Raw genomic sequence first — 16,606 nt, forward strand, 5'->3', positions numbered from 1 at the left:
TTATATAATATGAGTTTTACATTTTCAACTGAATTACTGAAATAAAGTAACTTTTTAATAATATTTTAATTATAGTCTTTCAACTCATTCAATATATATATATATTTTTTTTTTTTTCTTTTTTTTTGTTTGTTTGTTTGTTTGTTTTGTTTTTGTTTTGTTTTTTTGTTTAGTCACAGGATAGGTATATACTACTTTGTGTGACCCGTTTTAATTTATTATTGCGTGAATCTAACTGTAGTAAACACTTATAATATTACAAGTAGTCTTCGTTTAAATTTACGCGCAGCTGGTGGAGCACCGGTGGCCCCTTTATTATAAAGAGTAACCGGGTTCAGATGGAATGCGGGGATCAGACAGGAGGGGGCGCCAAACCCCCCAAAAAGCTGAGCGCGAGAGTCTGCAGTTCACATAGTAACCATATCAACACACTGCAGATACAGCAGTTACTGACCCGGATATCTGCTGAAAACACCGGAGAAACACCGAACAACCCGAAACACATCTTTACCGGAGCGGTAGTGAGATGAAGAAGCGCGGGGAGAGGGTCAGCAGAGAGAGGAGGGGGTCTGGACTGGAGGAGGAGCCGCTGAAGACTGAAGGTCCGCAGGGTTCATCCTCTCTACTCTCTCTCTCATTAGAGCCGAGCTGAGAGAGAGAGAGCTCAACTTCAGCTGCCTGTGTTTACCAGCGTAGTATTAACTTAGTAAGACACGTTATAAAAACAAAAAAAAGATCACCACTGGAGTCCATTTAGCCCAGTGTAATAATTGCAATGTCTTCTTTTTTACATTGAATCTTTGAGAACTGGAATTTAACCATTTAAATGTGGTATGTGTTCACATTAAAATTTAAAATGTTTCTTTGCTGACATTTTCTTAAAAAATGTGGAAAGTTAAAAACGTTTTAAGCATAAAATCAGATTGTGACACAAATACCAAAGACGTTGTGATATTAAGAGTTGGCAAGAAAATATTTAACGTTAGAATTGCTTAAAAATGTGCATAATAATGGCAAAAATGCACTTTTGCTGTTTGGGACCAAAATAAAAGCCCAAAAAAAAACACCAAATATTTTATATTAAACATTTTCTTTTAGCTAAACATGTGAAAAAACATGTTTCTGTGATTGTTGGCCTTCGGTCAAATTTTTCCACTTGTTTGGTAACTTATTAGTTTTAACCTAAAAAGTCTAACTTCCGCATATAAATAAATATTTTTAAATTTATATTTGAATAAGTATTTTACTTTAATCTGTAATTTATTTAACATATAGTATATAACGTTGTTAATTGTAAAACTTAAAGACATTCAATCAGTTAATTTACGCAGTTTTACTTAACATATCACGTTTTGTTTGTACATTATGTTGCTATTTAACTGAAACACACACGGAAGTTTGTAAAATATGTACTCTATACGTTAAAAATGTATTTTTCCATACTTCTACAATGAGCATGATTACTATCATGATATGTTGGCTACAATAATGACGACATCACGATTCTGCGATACAAGATATGTTACTAAGGAGGATAAAATACTCCTAAATAATCAAATATTATGGACTTCGGTGTCACAGTTTCACAGAATTTACCAACCAGTCTTTTTCACCATAGGTTTCAGTCTATTCATTTGATTAGCGCCACCTCGTGGAGTAATGAAGAAGAAACTTTATTAAGTCGAATTGGGGGCGAGTCTTAGGGAGTTTAGTTTAGTTAGAGTGCATATGTTCCAATATAAATATCAATATTTGACACTGATATTATAAACCACTCCCCTACTCTTTAAGCATATTGTAAAGAAAATGTAATTTAAGTGAGGGCTTTCTGGCACTGCCTTCATATAATAATCCTGAATCTTTCAGGTGTATTATAATCGTAAAAGTAATTCAGGAGAAGTATGTTACAGAAATTATGTGTTAATTCCTGTTGTTTAGGACGGAACATACAGGAAAAAAGCCCAGCCCAAACCATAGGTAAGTAAAAACCTGAGTTTTTTCTACCAACAGTATCTGGAACTTGTCTTGTTCAATCATCATCTGTTTTTCTCTCTGTTCTTTTGTCAAAGAGGACTACCAGTGCTCTGGAAACGTGGAGCTGGACTTCCCAGAGCTGTGTGCTTTACATGGCATGAGGGAAATCCCTCTTGTAAAGCTGAAACAGCCATTGGTATCGTCACCTCCTACAGACAGCGGAGAAACAGGTATATAAAATGTGTATGTTTTGGAAATAGATTACTTTTCCTTTCCCACAAACTTATCTCTTTTCTGCCAGACATTGCCATATGGTGTTCATTATTTCTCTGGTTGTATACATTTATACATTTAAATGACCAATTATCTGTATAGAGGATGGCCAAATTTTGTCTGAAAACCCAGTGACAACATGGTGCCCTAAACCCTGCCTTCAGGTAGAGCTGGAGAATGAGGACCCTCAAAGTGCCAAGAAAATCATTATATCTGGTAAGATGGTTAAATTTAATCAGTTACATTTACACTGAACTTGACTGAATTCCAGGGTTCTGGTACTTACAAAGATATCTAAATATCATTTTAAATTGTTGCTTTGAGTCTACTGTATCTATGGATTTAACTATTTAGCCAAATTATCTTTTTCACAGTAGAAACAGTTCATCCAGCAAACACTTTTCTATTACCCTTGGTTTCTGATTAAACTGTAAATGAGCAGCAAGTCTAGAATTCAAGCTAATTGAGAATATGTTACCAACTACCACTTTTGTACCAACATGAACAACCTAGAGCAAATCTGCTGGGAATACTATTAGGGTGCTTTCACACCTACTTTGTTTGGAACAGAGTTTAGTATAGTAGCTGAGGAAAGGTGCCAAAGAACCAAAATTTACTCTGAGCAAAAGAGGTGGTCTAGGTCATTGTATGGTTTGTTTGTTGTTTGAAAACCATTTTTGATGGTTTAGATTTAACACATTAAAGAAGTTAAGTAATGATTACAAGCCTGTAGTCAGAAAAGCTACAGGACTCTAATAATATAGTAGCAGGCTTATCCAAATGCTTGTGTAAAGTTTAATGTTTTGAGTCTAGATTTAAAGACTGTGGGCCCATCATACACCCTGTGCAAGGCATGTCGTGATGCTCGTTGCAATCTTACACCCTGTCAAATATCTATTTTCCTAAAATAGCGTATGAGTTTAGGAATACATATGTGCCGATAAAATATACGATGTGGCACACCCCTAGTGGGAAATACAGGTGCGACACTGACTGATTAAGACCATGACAACAGTCAGCCGCCCAATTATATCTTATCCATGAATAAATATATCCATGAATAAAATAACATTGTTGTTCCTCCTGTTGTACCTTCACAGCATGAACGGTCAGTATCCTCTACACATGAATCACTGCGCTGTTAGGATACGAATGCACCAAAAACAGAACGCATCTGCTTTTTAAAGGGAATGACAACTGGAACACTTGATTGCTTTATTTCACGTCACGCGCAAAAAACAGCCATAATTTATTAGGAGAATTAGTACATGCCTTTTTGCACGTTTTGAGCTGCACAAGGTATATTTTTTTGCACCCTCATGATACCAAGGACTAAATCCAGCAGTGCGATCTGCAACTGACCTGTGTGCTATAGATTGCTAAAATAGGGCACTGGGAGTGATTCCTGTATACTAATGGGGAGGTTGTTCCAAAGTTGCTGGGCTTTATAAAATAAAGTTTTCAACAGATTCTACACACAGCATAATTGACCTCAAAAGTTAGATTTATTTTTTTTTACCCTGGACAGAGAGTGATGAGATTTGTGTTATTGTTTAGGTTGGAGGGTGGACGAGATGATGGTTCAAGTGCTAAATAAGACGTTACCATCCCTGAGCAACTTACAGTGTCTGAAGTGAGTAATGAGTAGAACATTATATTATATTATGTAAAAAATTAATAACTACAGTGTAAATTTAACTTGTGTTATAAACCATATGGTGATATATTTCACAGGATGTGGCGAACTGGAATAACTGAAAATATTTTGACTTCCTTGAGGAACACCATTATTATGTGCACAAACCTCAGGTAACTGTTTGTCTAGGCCATAGTCCTTCACATGCTGTGTGATTGACAGTGATTGACATTTATATGTAGGCATTCAGGAGGCTTTTTCCAGAGCAAAATCATTAAAAACCAAACTGATACCAAAAAAGAACCAAGACTAGCTGTGAAGATTTATAGTTAATTAATTTCTGACATTTTTACTTTACATGTACAGCAGTTGGCAGACACTCTTATCCAGGGCTGCTTATGCTCTGTCAAGTCACCACATTACCGTCTCTTTGTTTCTACACTCATTTGGTCTCCACTGATCATATAAGAGTAGTTGTTCTACATAATCCCACATTATCCTCCTTTCATTATGTTTTTTAATGGTTAGGATCCCTCAGGACCGCTGGAGAGACAGCATTATATAGATGGGAGGACATTCTCAGACCTGCAGTGACTCTGACTCTGGTGGTGTATTAATATGTGTGGTGCTGGTATAGGTGCAGTAAAACTGGGGTTTTTATACATCTCAGTGTCACTGCTGGACTGCCAACAGTCCTGTGGGCAATATCCTCATGAAGGAACAGACGATCATAGAAACTGTGCAGCAACAGATGAGATTCTGTCTCTGAATTTACATCTACAAGGTGGAGCAGCTAGATAGGACAGTTTAATTGGGTGGACAGTCAGTTAGCACAGTGTTTTAAAACTCCAGCAGCACTGCTGATCGACTTAAGCAGCAAAATGTACAATGACACACCACAAACCTAAACTTAATTTCAGTTTTTATGCTTTATGTTCACTGCTGGACATCTGGGTTGAAGTAGTTAAACATTTGTTTTTTTTTAAATCCCATTTTCTCCCTCCTCTGACACATGTGAAGTCAGCCACCACCTCTTATTGAACTGCTGCTGATGCAGCATTGCTGTGTAGCCAGTGTTCTCAGAGGAAAGCGCAGCGACTCGGTTCCGATACATCAGCTCACAGACGCCTTGTGCTAGGTGACATCACTCTTTGAATTGATGTAGGTGGAGAGAGCGCCATCTACCCACCCAGAGAGAGCAAGGCCAATTGTGCTCCCTCAGGGCTCCGGTAGCCGGCAATCTCCGGATCACTTCAACATAACTTAAATTGTTCGTTTTCTCTAATCACTATCAGTGAAAACAAAACAGTCCAAAAACAATGTGTCCTCTGTTATATTACTAGTGCTTTTGCCTGAAAACTAGAAGAGAGTAAAACCTTTTCAAAAAGAAATTTTTACCTTGTCTTTTTTCTTGCTTTTTTTGCATTAGGACAGTCATTTTGGAGGGAAATCCAATCCCAGAACAGAGTTATCACATCCTTATGGGAGAGGACAGTATGTAAGTGTTTCTTTTCTTTCAAACTTGAACATTTGAGGGAGGAAAAATAGTCACATTAACCGACATTAAAGAAAATATATTTTAAAGTGCTTTTTAAAATTGATGTTGTAGGCAGCTTTATAGAAATCTGGTAGAATAACAGAGAATCTCTCAATACATTGAACATACAATACAGAACCACCAGTGAGCAGTGGAGGCAAAGATAATGTCCCTCAGGTCTCTAAGGGTTGAACATCCTTCCCTATCAGGCCGGACAGGTGGGCAGTCAAAAACTCGGATGAAGGCAGAAAGATAGAAAGATTAAATTATTTCTGACTGGATCTATGGAGAACAAACAATATCCAAAATTAGGGCTTATTGCTTATGAGGCAAAAGGTAGACACGAAGGCACCCTGAAACCCTGGCATCCACCCACTCCACCTGTTTGCCTGCTGGGCAAAAAGTTGTTAATGAATAATTGATAGTCAATTCTTTCAATGTTTTTGGGAAGACTTATTTTATTATTGTATTATTCCTTATAAAAGGCTTATGTGAGATTATTGAGCTGTTTTTCAGTTTTATATCAACAGGTTTAGATCAAGGGGACTCTGTAGGTGGAACTTTTAGCTTTTGCCTCTTCAGGTAAAATATTGTGGAAATGTTAAGGGTCATTATCCTGCTGTAGAATCCATTCTCTGTGAATCCACAAATTGCTTACTTCTGTTCACAGTAACAGTGCAAACATGCATAGGATTGTATCAATTTATAGCCCTATTATGTAGTCTGGACTACAGACTATATTTGAGTAGTTATGTTTATTAATATAAACATAAACATGGAAATTATCCAAATAAAAGTCTGTACTATTACTAGTGGCCATTGCAAAACAAAGACTTAGAACAAAAACTGGGACAAAGAAACAACACAGACAAAAAAAACAAAGGACCAACAAGTTCTATGAAACAAAGAAACAATCAAACTAAAGAAACCCAAACAGAAACTTAAGAGTAGAACACGACAGGGTCGAACAATTTATATTTATACACAGGCACAGACAATGAACAAATGGAGGAGGAATGAGGGGGTGGGGTTACAAATGAGACAGGTGGGGCTAGAGCGGAGACAGGATAATAACAAAACAAGGCAATATGCCTAAAAAGCACTTTGCTGGGAACACAAGACAGGAAAACAGAGGACAAAACGACATGGGACCAAAATAGCGAAGAAAAAAAACAAAACAGGCACAGGCTATGGTGTGACAATTATATATATATATATATATATATATATATATATATATATATATATGTGTTAGAGAATATTGTAATGTATGATATGTACAGTTATATATGTGCTGTTATCTGTTCTAATAGGATCAACCATCTATCTTTGCGAAACAACCGTATTGGAGAGGAGGGAGCACGTTTGATTGGTTCAGCTCTTTCCACAGTTCACTCTGCCAACAAGAATCTTCTGACACTTAACATGGCCTTTAACTGTATTGGTGATGAAGGTGCCATTTACATTTCACAGGTGCTGAAATATACAGAATCCTGTTGAATACAATACAATTTACTTTCATTTGTTCTGAGATACACTTATTCTTATTCTGTTCTGAGATTCGAGCAACGCTTTGTTCCACTAAACTAATGTAGAAGTTGGTCATGTTCTCTTGTGAGAATCCAGTTTGTGTTTTCTAACTACTTACCATCTTTTTTTCAGGGGCTGCGTTTCAACCGCACTTTGTTGTGTCTCTCTCTAGCCAACAACCAAATAGGAGATACAGGAGCAAGCAGTCTGGCTGAGGTACATCTTTAAATCCTCTCTCCCTTTTATCTAAATAGAAATGGCCTTAGTAGGTCAGTAGAGAGCTAATGATAAATGCTGGTCCTATCTTGTAAACTTCTTACCATATTAAACCTTTTTGAGGGACATACCTTCTTGTCTAGATCAGCTTTTTCCCCACATCACTAAAAGGGATGATGTCCGCAGCACAGGGCGTCTGTTAGGGGTTAGATCAGGCCCAAAAAATTCCGACCCGACCCAGCCCGAGCCCGTGCACGTTCTGCCCGAGCCCGACCCGAACCATAAACTGTCATCATGAGCCCGAGCCCGACCCGATCCGCCCCGCCCCATAAACTGGCTGTTTTCTGGCTGTTTGAACGAGCAAAATATGATCAGAATTATGTTAATTAACACTGTAACATAGAAGCATAGAACTATTATTTAATTAAAATGATTTTTAAGAACAGTTTTTTAAACACAGTTCTGCAAGTCAAACACGGAGGAGTTCACGTGCGAGAGAGAGAGAGAGAGAGACAGAGAGAGACAGAGAGAGAGAAAGAGAAAGAGAGAGAGAGAAAGAGAGATTTGCTTGTTCTGGTGTGAGCTACTCACAGGTAAAGGTTCTCTTTGATCTCCTCGTGCTTATATTCGAGTCCCATACATAATTCTGCTGCTCCCTCAGTGTTTTCTGTCGTATTTTGCGGCTAGCGCGAGCGCTTACAACTAACACCACGGACCGCGAGGTGCCGCCGCGCTTGTGCCGAATGCAACTCTCTGCTGAATCCGACTCCCGCTTCGCGGACAGAATTGGCTCAACACCCCCCGCTGTAGAACTGCCGTAGTGAAAACAGCGCTTATAAATAAATTAGTTTAGTTTCACTTTCAATTTTCGTTATTTTATTTAAAAATAAAAATATAATTAAAAAACAGACGCCTACAGCTAAGACTATTTTCTGGAGCCCGACCCGACCCGGCCCGAGGAATGTGGTGGGAAATCTCGGGTTCGGGCAGAGAATCTAAGCTCTAGCGTCTGTGAGCTGATGTATCGGAACAGAGTTGCTTCGCTTTCCTCTGAGCGCGCTGGCTACTCGGCAATGCTGCATCAGCAGCAGCTTGAAAAGAAGCGGTGGCTGACTTCACATGTATCGGAAGAAGCATGTGTTTGTTAGTCTTCACCCTCCTGGTGTGTTGGGGCATTATTAGTGATAGGGGGAGTGGGTTGGGTAAATGGTTGAGCAAAATTGGGGAGAAAATGGGGAAAAATCTAAACTAATATTTAAAATTAGATTAAACAATATTGATAGGGCTAGTCTTGGACTACACAAAATCTTGCAAGTAGATTTTCCACTGACAGAAAAATCTACTTTATGTTAAGTTGGCCCACCATCCCCTACTTAAACATAGCATTACACAGAACAGTCAGTGTTAACCAATTCTCTCATTATTATTACGTTGTAGGTGCTTGGCCCCTTTGCTCTGACACATGAAGAAATTATTGAAAGGAGGCAGTTGATGGTGGACCAGTTGGTGAGTAATTGCGTGGTATTATTTCAGACATAGTCAAAAATATTGGCACTCCTAAATTTCTTTTAGAAAATGCCCTACTTCTCTTTGGTGTTCACATATTTCTTTGGTCTGCAGTGGAACAACACAAATAAAGCGTCATAAAAAGTCAAATCTGGTATCTTTCCACACATAACTCCAGAAATGGACAGGATTTAGACCTGAAGTCTTCAGAACTTTTAGCCTTTTTGTCTTAAACTATTTCTGGTTATTGTCCTGCTAGTAGACTCGTAACTCATAACTTTGTTTCTAGACGCAGCCAGCTTTCTGACATTGGGCCCTTCATTGTGCTTCAAATTTTTTTGTTAGTCTTCAGATTTCATAATGTCGAGCACATAGTCAAGGAATCCAGTCCTGAAAGTAGCAAAAAAACCCATATAGCATCTTTGATCCTACACCATGCTAAAACATAGGGACCATGTTCTTTTGTTTGAAGGCCTCATTTTGTTTCCTGTAAAGAAGTGCAGGGGTGCCAATATTCACTGTATTTCTGACATGTGGCTTATTATGTTTTTTTCTTTATATAATTTTTCTCAACACATTTCTGTGCTTTATTTTGTTACATTTAAAAAACTTTTGAAACGATTTCTGGTGCTATACAGTACATCTGCCTTTCGTTCCTTTATACATCCTCCACCACACTTTCATGGCAACCCATCCTTGCTCTCCTTATTTATTTTAGTCGTCTCAGGCAGTTACTGCAGTCTCTAAATGTGAGGGCTCTCTCTCCGTCCCTAGTAGCTCATCAATCGACCACATGAATAAGGGATCCAAAAGCATTCCTAAGAAAAAGGTACAGTCTGTTCTCTCTCTCTCTCTCTCTCTCTCTCTCTCTCTCTCTCTTTGTATCTTAATTACTCATTTGTGAACAATAAAGACATTGTAAATCAGGGCCACCCATAAAATACAAAACTCAATTTATCAAACCCTTCCTATTTGCTTTAGCCACATTCCAAGTGGAACATACTATTACCTTCATAAACAAAGGTCTTACAAAGTTTAAAAGCCAGACAGTTATAGCAAAGGAAGTCTACAAAAACTTTCGTTCTTGTACTGATACATGCTAGAGTGTCTGAATCACAGTCCTGATCAGACTGTAGTAAGAGTAGTAAGAGCTTTTAACAGCATGTAAATAATGGGAACTGATATATTTTTAAATAACAATAACATTGGCCATCAGCTCACATCCTATATATATTACATGTATAAAAGTATTGGGGACCCTGTTCATTCAATGTTCCTTCCCAGCAAAAACTGGGAGTAAATAAACAAAAGGTGACTAAAATAGGAAAGTACGACTTAGCTCAGCAGTATCATGTCTTTGTCCAAACCAAGTACGAGTACAAAAAGAAAAGTGGATCTCGAACAACCCCGAATGGACATCCAAGTACCTTTTTTATGAAACAAGCAGTGCTGTTTTCTCGTATCTGGTGTGCTTGGAATGCATGGCCGTGGCAAAGGAATGTAATTTACGCAGGCATTACGAAACAAAACACCCAAAACTCGCCGATCTCAAAGGTGAGGACAGAAAGCAAAAGATAGAAGCACTAAAAATAGCAATTGAAAAACACAGACTAATGCTTTGAATTAGTTGCTGTTTTTTTATTTTAGTTGATTTATAAAATATATGCTTATAGTTTAACTATAATATATATTTACTTATTAAATATGATGTAATGATTTACATGCACATTGTCACCCCTTCTCTGAAGAGTTAGAAAGGCCACACTGCACACCGCTGACAACACAAGTGTCTAGTTGTCGGGTGATCACCATCCCACCTCATCCATATCCTCATCTCAGCCCAGAAGTTCTGGATAATTTCAGAGAACACAGTTCCACTGCTCTACAGCTCAATGCCAGAGGCTTTATAGCCTGGAGGCATGCCACTGGCGGGGTGTTTATTAATGAACGCATCTTAAAGTAGCTCAATGCAGTTATTAGAAGAGGTGTCAACAAACATTTTAAAGTATACTCACATGTACCTACATCTGAGTGGCACAATTCCATAGATTAGCATAACAGTGAATGCAAATTGTATATATTAAAATGGAAAACAAATATAATATGACACTATTGAATACTTCTGGATTAAACAGTGTGCTGTGGGAACAAAAAAAAACAGTTATAGCTTCAAGTGACCCAGTAAAGACTACAATGGAATATAAGTTACTATACGACTTGAACATATTTCCTTGCAGGATTCTTTAAAAAAGGAGGAGAAACCAGCAGCAAGTCAAACAGTGGGCAATGCAGGAAAAAAAGAAGACGCCAAGCTGGCCAAGAAAGGTAATGAGACTATCCAGTTGCCTTTAAGACACTTTGATTTCATCTTACATGAATTAGGCACAGTAGCATTTTGCAGAAATTCAGATACGGATCAGATACAGATTTGCCAAAAATTAGCCTCTTTTCTATACCACTGAACTACAGTGGCATGAAAAAGTATTTGCCCCTGTCATGGTTCAGACGACATAGATCGGACTCCCTAGAAAGAAGTCGGGTAGAGTGTAACACTAGTTATTCAAATTAAATGCCCTTGCATATAGTATAAAACCAAAAAAGGAATAATTACGACTAAAGAACTGTTTTAATGAAAGGTACAGATCCATCTTTATTTAGATTATATATGTACATCGGACGCCTTAAAACAAGGTCTCACAACTTTTACAGACAAATGCATACTCTTTTATACACATCCAACAGAGAGCAGTAAGAGGGGCTTTCTAGTCCCGCCTTTTCTTATAGAACTTTCTGAGTTTTGAACATAATTAAATCAAATCCATTTTGCTTGTCTTCTTTAAAGGTACCACCCTGTTCTTGGTGGGCACTTCCACCACCGAAAGTGACACTTTGAGACGGTCAAAAAGAACACCTTTTTGTGCATTTTAGAATGTTCTTTTGTACACTTGAAAGTGTTTCTATGGCTTTTCCCAAGTGTCCTTTTTGGTGCTCTAAGTGTCCTTTTTAGCAGGACCTGTGTTTTTTTTATTTATTATTTTTTTTATTTGAGATATTTGCACCGGAGGAGAGTGAATGCATATTGCATGTCTTAAAGTGTTATGAAGTATGATTAACAAATGTAAATATGACAGTTATCTCATTTTAATCAGTCTGCTGTTACTGAGTATTGGCAATGCATGTTGCATTGATATTTGTTTTGTTCTCAATTCATGTGAATGATAAAGATCAAATGTAACATTTTGTAAGACAATTCATAGAAACACATTCACAATCAAAATTATTCCTTGTTAAATGTTTTTTGTGCCCTGCAAAGTTCTGTTGTTGTTAGGAGAATCTGAAGCTCACACAATAAAATGACCAAGTGTTAAATTATGAAGTCTTAAAATCAACTGTCCTCATTTGCAATGCGCAAATCAATGTTAGCACAAAAAATGTGCACCAGGAGCTTTAAAATCATACAATCTACTTTTAAAAAGACTGCACTGTTGACTGGAGTGGTGGAACATTTTACCATCCAGTCTAATGGACTAAACAGGGTTGATTGGAACCTAGAGAACGCTACTTGTCCAAAAAGATATGCAAGACAATAACACCATTTTTTTTTTACTATTAATTACTTTGACAGATACTAGGGTGACACGTAGTAGAGGAGGAAAGTCTGGAGGGAAGGACAAGTCTCTGTCAGGATCAGAACAAGAGGTAAGATAGCAAAATCGAAAGCAAATGTACCAGTCACACATGCACAAAAAAACAGTCATAATCACAAATAGTAATGTATACTTTTTTTAACAAATTAATGTTCTTTGTTGTGATGCATTCCATGCACTATGGACATCCATCCCCACAGGACAAGAGCAACTGTGCACAGAAGGTGTGTTCATATTTCTGTACTGTTTTTTTCTTATTTACAATATCACTATACATATTCTCAAGCTGGTCAACATCTCAAAATAAATAATAAATTAGTTTGGATCTAGAGTTGTCAAAATTAGAACTTACTTGATGCAACAATACAACTGAAGGCCCAAGGTGTCCTGTTTACCCAAAATTCACCAACAAATTAAAATGTTGGCTTTATGTTCAGTTCTTTGTGTTTTGTTAGAAGCTACTGAATATTTATACAGTACATTTAAAAAAAACAGCTCATAAATTGGTCTAGGGTAAATCTTTAAAGTTTGATGAAACACCACAAAGTTTCCCAATGAACCTGAGCTCAGGTGAACTCAGGTGAGTTTTTGAATATGTAGTATAGATAAAAGTGTAAAAGATACAACACATATTCAAAACCTGATGATTTGTGACTGTGATTAGACAATTGACATTAATGCAGATGTTAATTGAAATGAAGTGCAGCAGGCAGCTGAAGAACCACCATTTTTACTGCAGTATTAGCAACATGTAGAAACATACAAATGTAAAGCATAATTCTCATTATATACATATGAAACAGGGAAGAAAAAATTTATTCAAATAAATAAAAGAAAGAAACTGCTGAAAAACGCTGGAGATCACTTTCTGTCAGTACAAAATGGATTAGTATGTTAATATTGTGTGTACTAAACCTGCCAAACCCACACTATTAAAATTACACTTTTCTAGTGTTCAGGAATGTTCTGAACATTTCACTGAAAAAGTGAAATTTTAAAATTTCAAGACAGTTTTTTTTTCTCTGATAAGATTTATTTTTTTACTGAGCATTGTAAGTGTATCATATTTTTCGCACTATAAGGCACATTGGATTATAAGGCGCACCTTATTAATACACTAGCAATAAATGTCTATTTTCATACAAAAGGCACATCATGTGACACTAATGAGGAACAGGAGTATCACCATGTTTCCCTTTTAATTCAGCAGGTCTGGCCACTGAATTAGATCATTTGATCTCAAAACATAGACAAAAAGTTACCAGTCAGTTTTTTGATTGTTGTGTCCAAAAATTTAAGATATGAAATCAGGGATTTTCAAGAATTTTGACATTGCTTACTTTCTCACAAAGATAAACAATCTTACCCCATTGGCAACATTTTGCTTAATATAACTTAGTACACTTTGTCGTCAAATATACTGAACTTTCACACTATTCAAGAATGCTCATCTCCATTATCATTGCTGTTAAAAATTTGCCCCACTTTCACACATTGTCTTGAATGTTTTTTTATTCAGATTATTCTAAAATGTTCTTCTCTGTTCAAACTCTTCTTATATGTTTGTCCCCTTTTTCACACTATTGTAGAATGTTCATCCGGTTTTGCATCAGCAGTATCAGAAAATGCTGTTTTTTTTTTTCATACACCGTTTGTATTCGTGTGTATAAGACAGGAGAGGAAGCACTAAACCCTTTGCTAGATCCTGACATTCGACACGCTGACGGGAAGGTAATTCACCCAGGAAACAACACACTTATCTCCCTCAATCTGTCAGGTCAGTCATATAGGGCTCATTCTAAACCGAAAAAGTGAAGTACTGAAGTACCTATACTAAAATCTGTGAGTGTTTTGAGATTATCATTTCGGTTCCTACAGGCAACAAACTGACAGAACAGTCAGTACAGAAGTTCTTGTCGTCTGTGGTTGGCCAAGATGAAGGAGGACTCCTACATTTTTTTCTCAATGTGAGCTTCATTATCCTTCAGATGTTCTACATAATACCTGTCCTGTTCATGTTCTGTTCACAAACATATTCTTCAGTTGGTACTGGGGTGAAGTTGGATTAGGCACAGAAGTGTTTACCAAAATACATAAATTACGTAAAAGATAATTTATGATATAATGTGTTTGTTGTTGCATTGATAAGTTAACACTAGCAGTATTTTCCTACATTTAATGCAACACTGGTGGTGCTGCAGCTATTTTTTGTCATGTTTAAATTGTGTTCTTCTGTGAGGTGACAGAATACCATCTCTACTGTGCTCCTGTTTTAGGTTGTTGCCTTTTTAACGACAAGTTAATCTGAACACTGACGTTTTTTTTGCAGAGGAACTGCTTTCCCAAAGACTGTGACGCCTTCTTGAAGATACTGGAATTAATGTCTCTTAAGGATCCTTTAAACAAAACCAGCTCTGGTCAGGGGGACGAAGAGCAGGGACAGGAAGCTTAGTGTAGATGGATAGATGACTTGGGACAGAGAAATATTTAAGTAAGTTAAAAGGAAAAAATCAGAAAAAAAAATCACACTATGCTCATTACAGCTGGTCATGTTTCTTTGTGTAAAGGTATCATGTTAATTAAATGTCATTCATTATTTTTTGTTAAACTGTGTGAAATGTAAAACCTGTCATTTATATTTAATAAAATGTAACAAGCTTAAAAAGTTTGGATTATTTTATATGAAGTTGTATGATGTATAGGATATATGATTTTAACTTTATGCCCAGTCATTATTAGACAAACCCTGTAGGAGTGGTAAAACTGGAATGCCACACAAAACAGCTTCCCTCTGGAAGGAGAATATATGAAGAGTACATTGTCTGAGTTTTTTAAATACAAATGGTAGGTCAAGTCCGTGTTCAATTTTTAGACAGGAAGTTAGAGTTAAAAGCCTATCTCAAAAATGTATGATAGGACATCAGAAGAACTTCGGTTCACATTTCAAAAAGAATGTGGTGCTTCATCTTACAAGGAGTAGTAAATGTAATGAGCATCCAAGTGCTCATTTGCAAAAACGGGTGCTATTCTTTAAAAATACCTTTATGTGCTTTTAGTTAGTTCCGACCTCACAATCTGATTGGTTGAGAAGTGTTCTAGCCGTGCTAATATTTGTGATATCATCACGGCCTTCTCACACTAAACTTGTATCATTCCGCCGACGCGTTTTGACAGTTTTGAACCATCACCTCCAGCGGCACCAGCAGCAGCGTTAGCTTAGCACAGGCTAGCGCTCAACCACGGCACGCTCGCCCGCAGCGCTGGCTTGTCTTTTGTGGGAAGGAAAATCGCTCTGCTAATGCTGTCTGACAGCCAGAACGGTAACCTAACCAGCCAGGCTAGGCTAAGCTAAGTTAATGCTGAGCTAAAGCAAGCTAAACTAACCTAACCACAGTCCAGCCTAACCACAGTCCAGCCGGCAAAACAGGCAGAAATGCTAAAAAAAAAAAAAAAGCACAGCTTTCACCTGAAGACTCCACGGAGCAGGAGAGTAGAGTATTAGCGTTATTTCACACTCCTAATGTCACCATCTTTGCGTATTCCCAATTTTGCTTTCAAGCTAACTTTCGTGGTGTTAATCTTTGATTTTTTTCGTTATTAATTTTGTAAAAAACTGTGAGGTCGTATGTTATCACAAATAACATCACAGCTGTGATTCGGATAAATGTTTAAATTTAGTTAAAAAGTGAATGGTGTTTCTGTGACTTCTGTTCAACTTAATTTTATACATGAATAACATAATTTTATACAATATTCATCACATTTTGCACATAATAACATAAAAAATACCAGGTGGCCTCTCCATCATCACATGACATGAATATACTGATCAGAAATTTGCAAAATATCACATAATACAAACATCATTAACCAGGTCTTCACATACAAATGAAACATTAAATTTACATTACCACATATTCATAGTGCCCTATACTAATGAACTCTTAATATGAATATAATCTTAAAACGGAGCACAAAAACTTAAATTTGTGTGTCATGGTTTAAAAGAAGTTACAAATGAGTGTTCATTCACTCATTTGCAGAAAAATAACAGGGTAAAATAATGGAAAGTGCTGCCATAATATCCTTAGACATCGATGTGTTAATACTGCTGTTAAATATCATGAATAATTAAATATATGTTACATATCTATTTTTCAATCTTGTCACATAACAATAAAACATTTCAGTAAAGATGGTGGTTAAAGTATGTTACACCATTGCTTTCCTGTTTAAACTATAGTTGATCTGACGTTATTTATTGTAAAGTTTTTTTTTTTTTAAGAC

General features: G+C 36.9%; 1 protein-coding gene across 2 annotated transcripts; it reads left to right on the forward strand.

The window, feature by feature from the left end:
* Positions 1-360: 360 nt before the first annotated feature.
* Positions 361-14,984, forward strand: lrrc71 (leucine rich repeat containing 71). Of its 2 annotated transcripts, XM_022683012.2 has the most exons (17): positions 367-602; positions 1,939-1,977; positions 2,070-2,204; positions 2,350-2,463; positions 3,805-3,880; positions 3,982-4,056; positions 5,313-5,381; positions 6,734-6,893; positions 7,083-7,166; positions 8,604-8,672; positions 9,391-9,501; positions 10,910-10,997; positions 12,298-12,371; positions 12,520-12,543; positions 13,991-14,096; positions 14,198-14,286; positions 14,649-14,984. In XM_022683012.2, exons 1-17 carry the CDS (start codon positions 527-529, stop codon positions 14,769-14,771), a joined length of 1,512 nt encoding a protein of 503 aa, XP_022538733.2. In that variant the 5' UTR covers positions 367-526; the 3' UTR covers positions 14,772-14,984. The 2 variants fall into 2 exon arrangements, with proteins under 2 accessions (XP_049332242.1, XP_022538733.2); XM_049476285.1 differs by lacking the exons at positions 14,198-14,286; positions 14,649-14,984 and having other exon boundaries at positions 361-602; positions 13,909-14,000.
* Positions 14,985-16,606: the final 1,622 nt, after the last annotated feature.

The sequence above is a fragment of the Astyanax mexicanus genome, chromosome 3, assembly GCF_023375975.1.
Source record: "Astyanax mexicanus isolate ESR-SI-001 chromosome 3, AstMex3_surface, whole genome shotgun sequence".
In the NCBI taxonomy this organism is placed as follows: domain Eukaryota; kingdom Metazoa; phylum Chordata; class Actinopteri; order Characiformes; family Acestrorhamphidae; genus Astyanax; species Astyanax mexicanus.

What these genes read in the sequence shown, in the direction of transcription:
- lrrc71 (XM_022683012.2), top strand. Translation starts at nt 527, where the DNA reads ATGAAGAAGCGCGGGGAGAGGGTCAGCAGAGAGAGGAGGGGGTCTGGA. An exon ending in CAAGAAAATCATTATATCTG is followed by an intron (nt 2,464 to 3,804) that starts GTAAGATGGTTA and finishes GTTATTGTTTAG; the next exon opens with GTTGGAGGGTGGACGAGATG. An exon ending in CGCCAAGCTGGCCAAGAAAG is followed by an intron (nt 10,998 to 12,297) that starts GTAATGAGACTA and finishes TTACTTTGACAG; the next exon opens with ATACTAGGGTGACACGTAGT.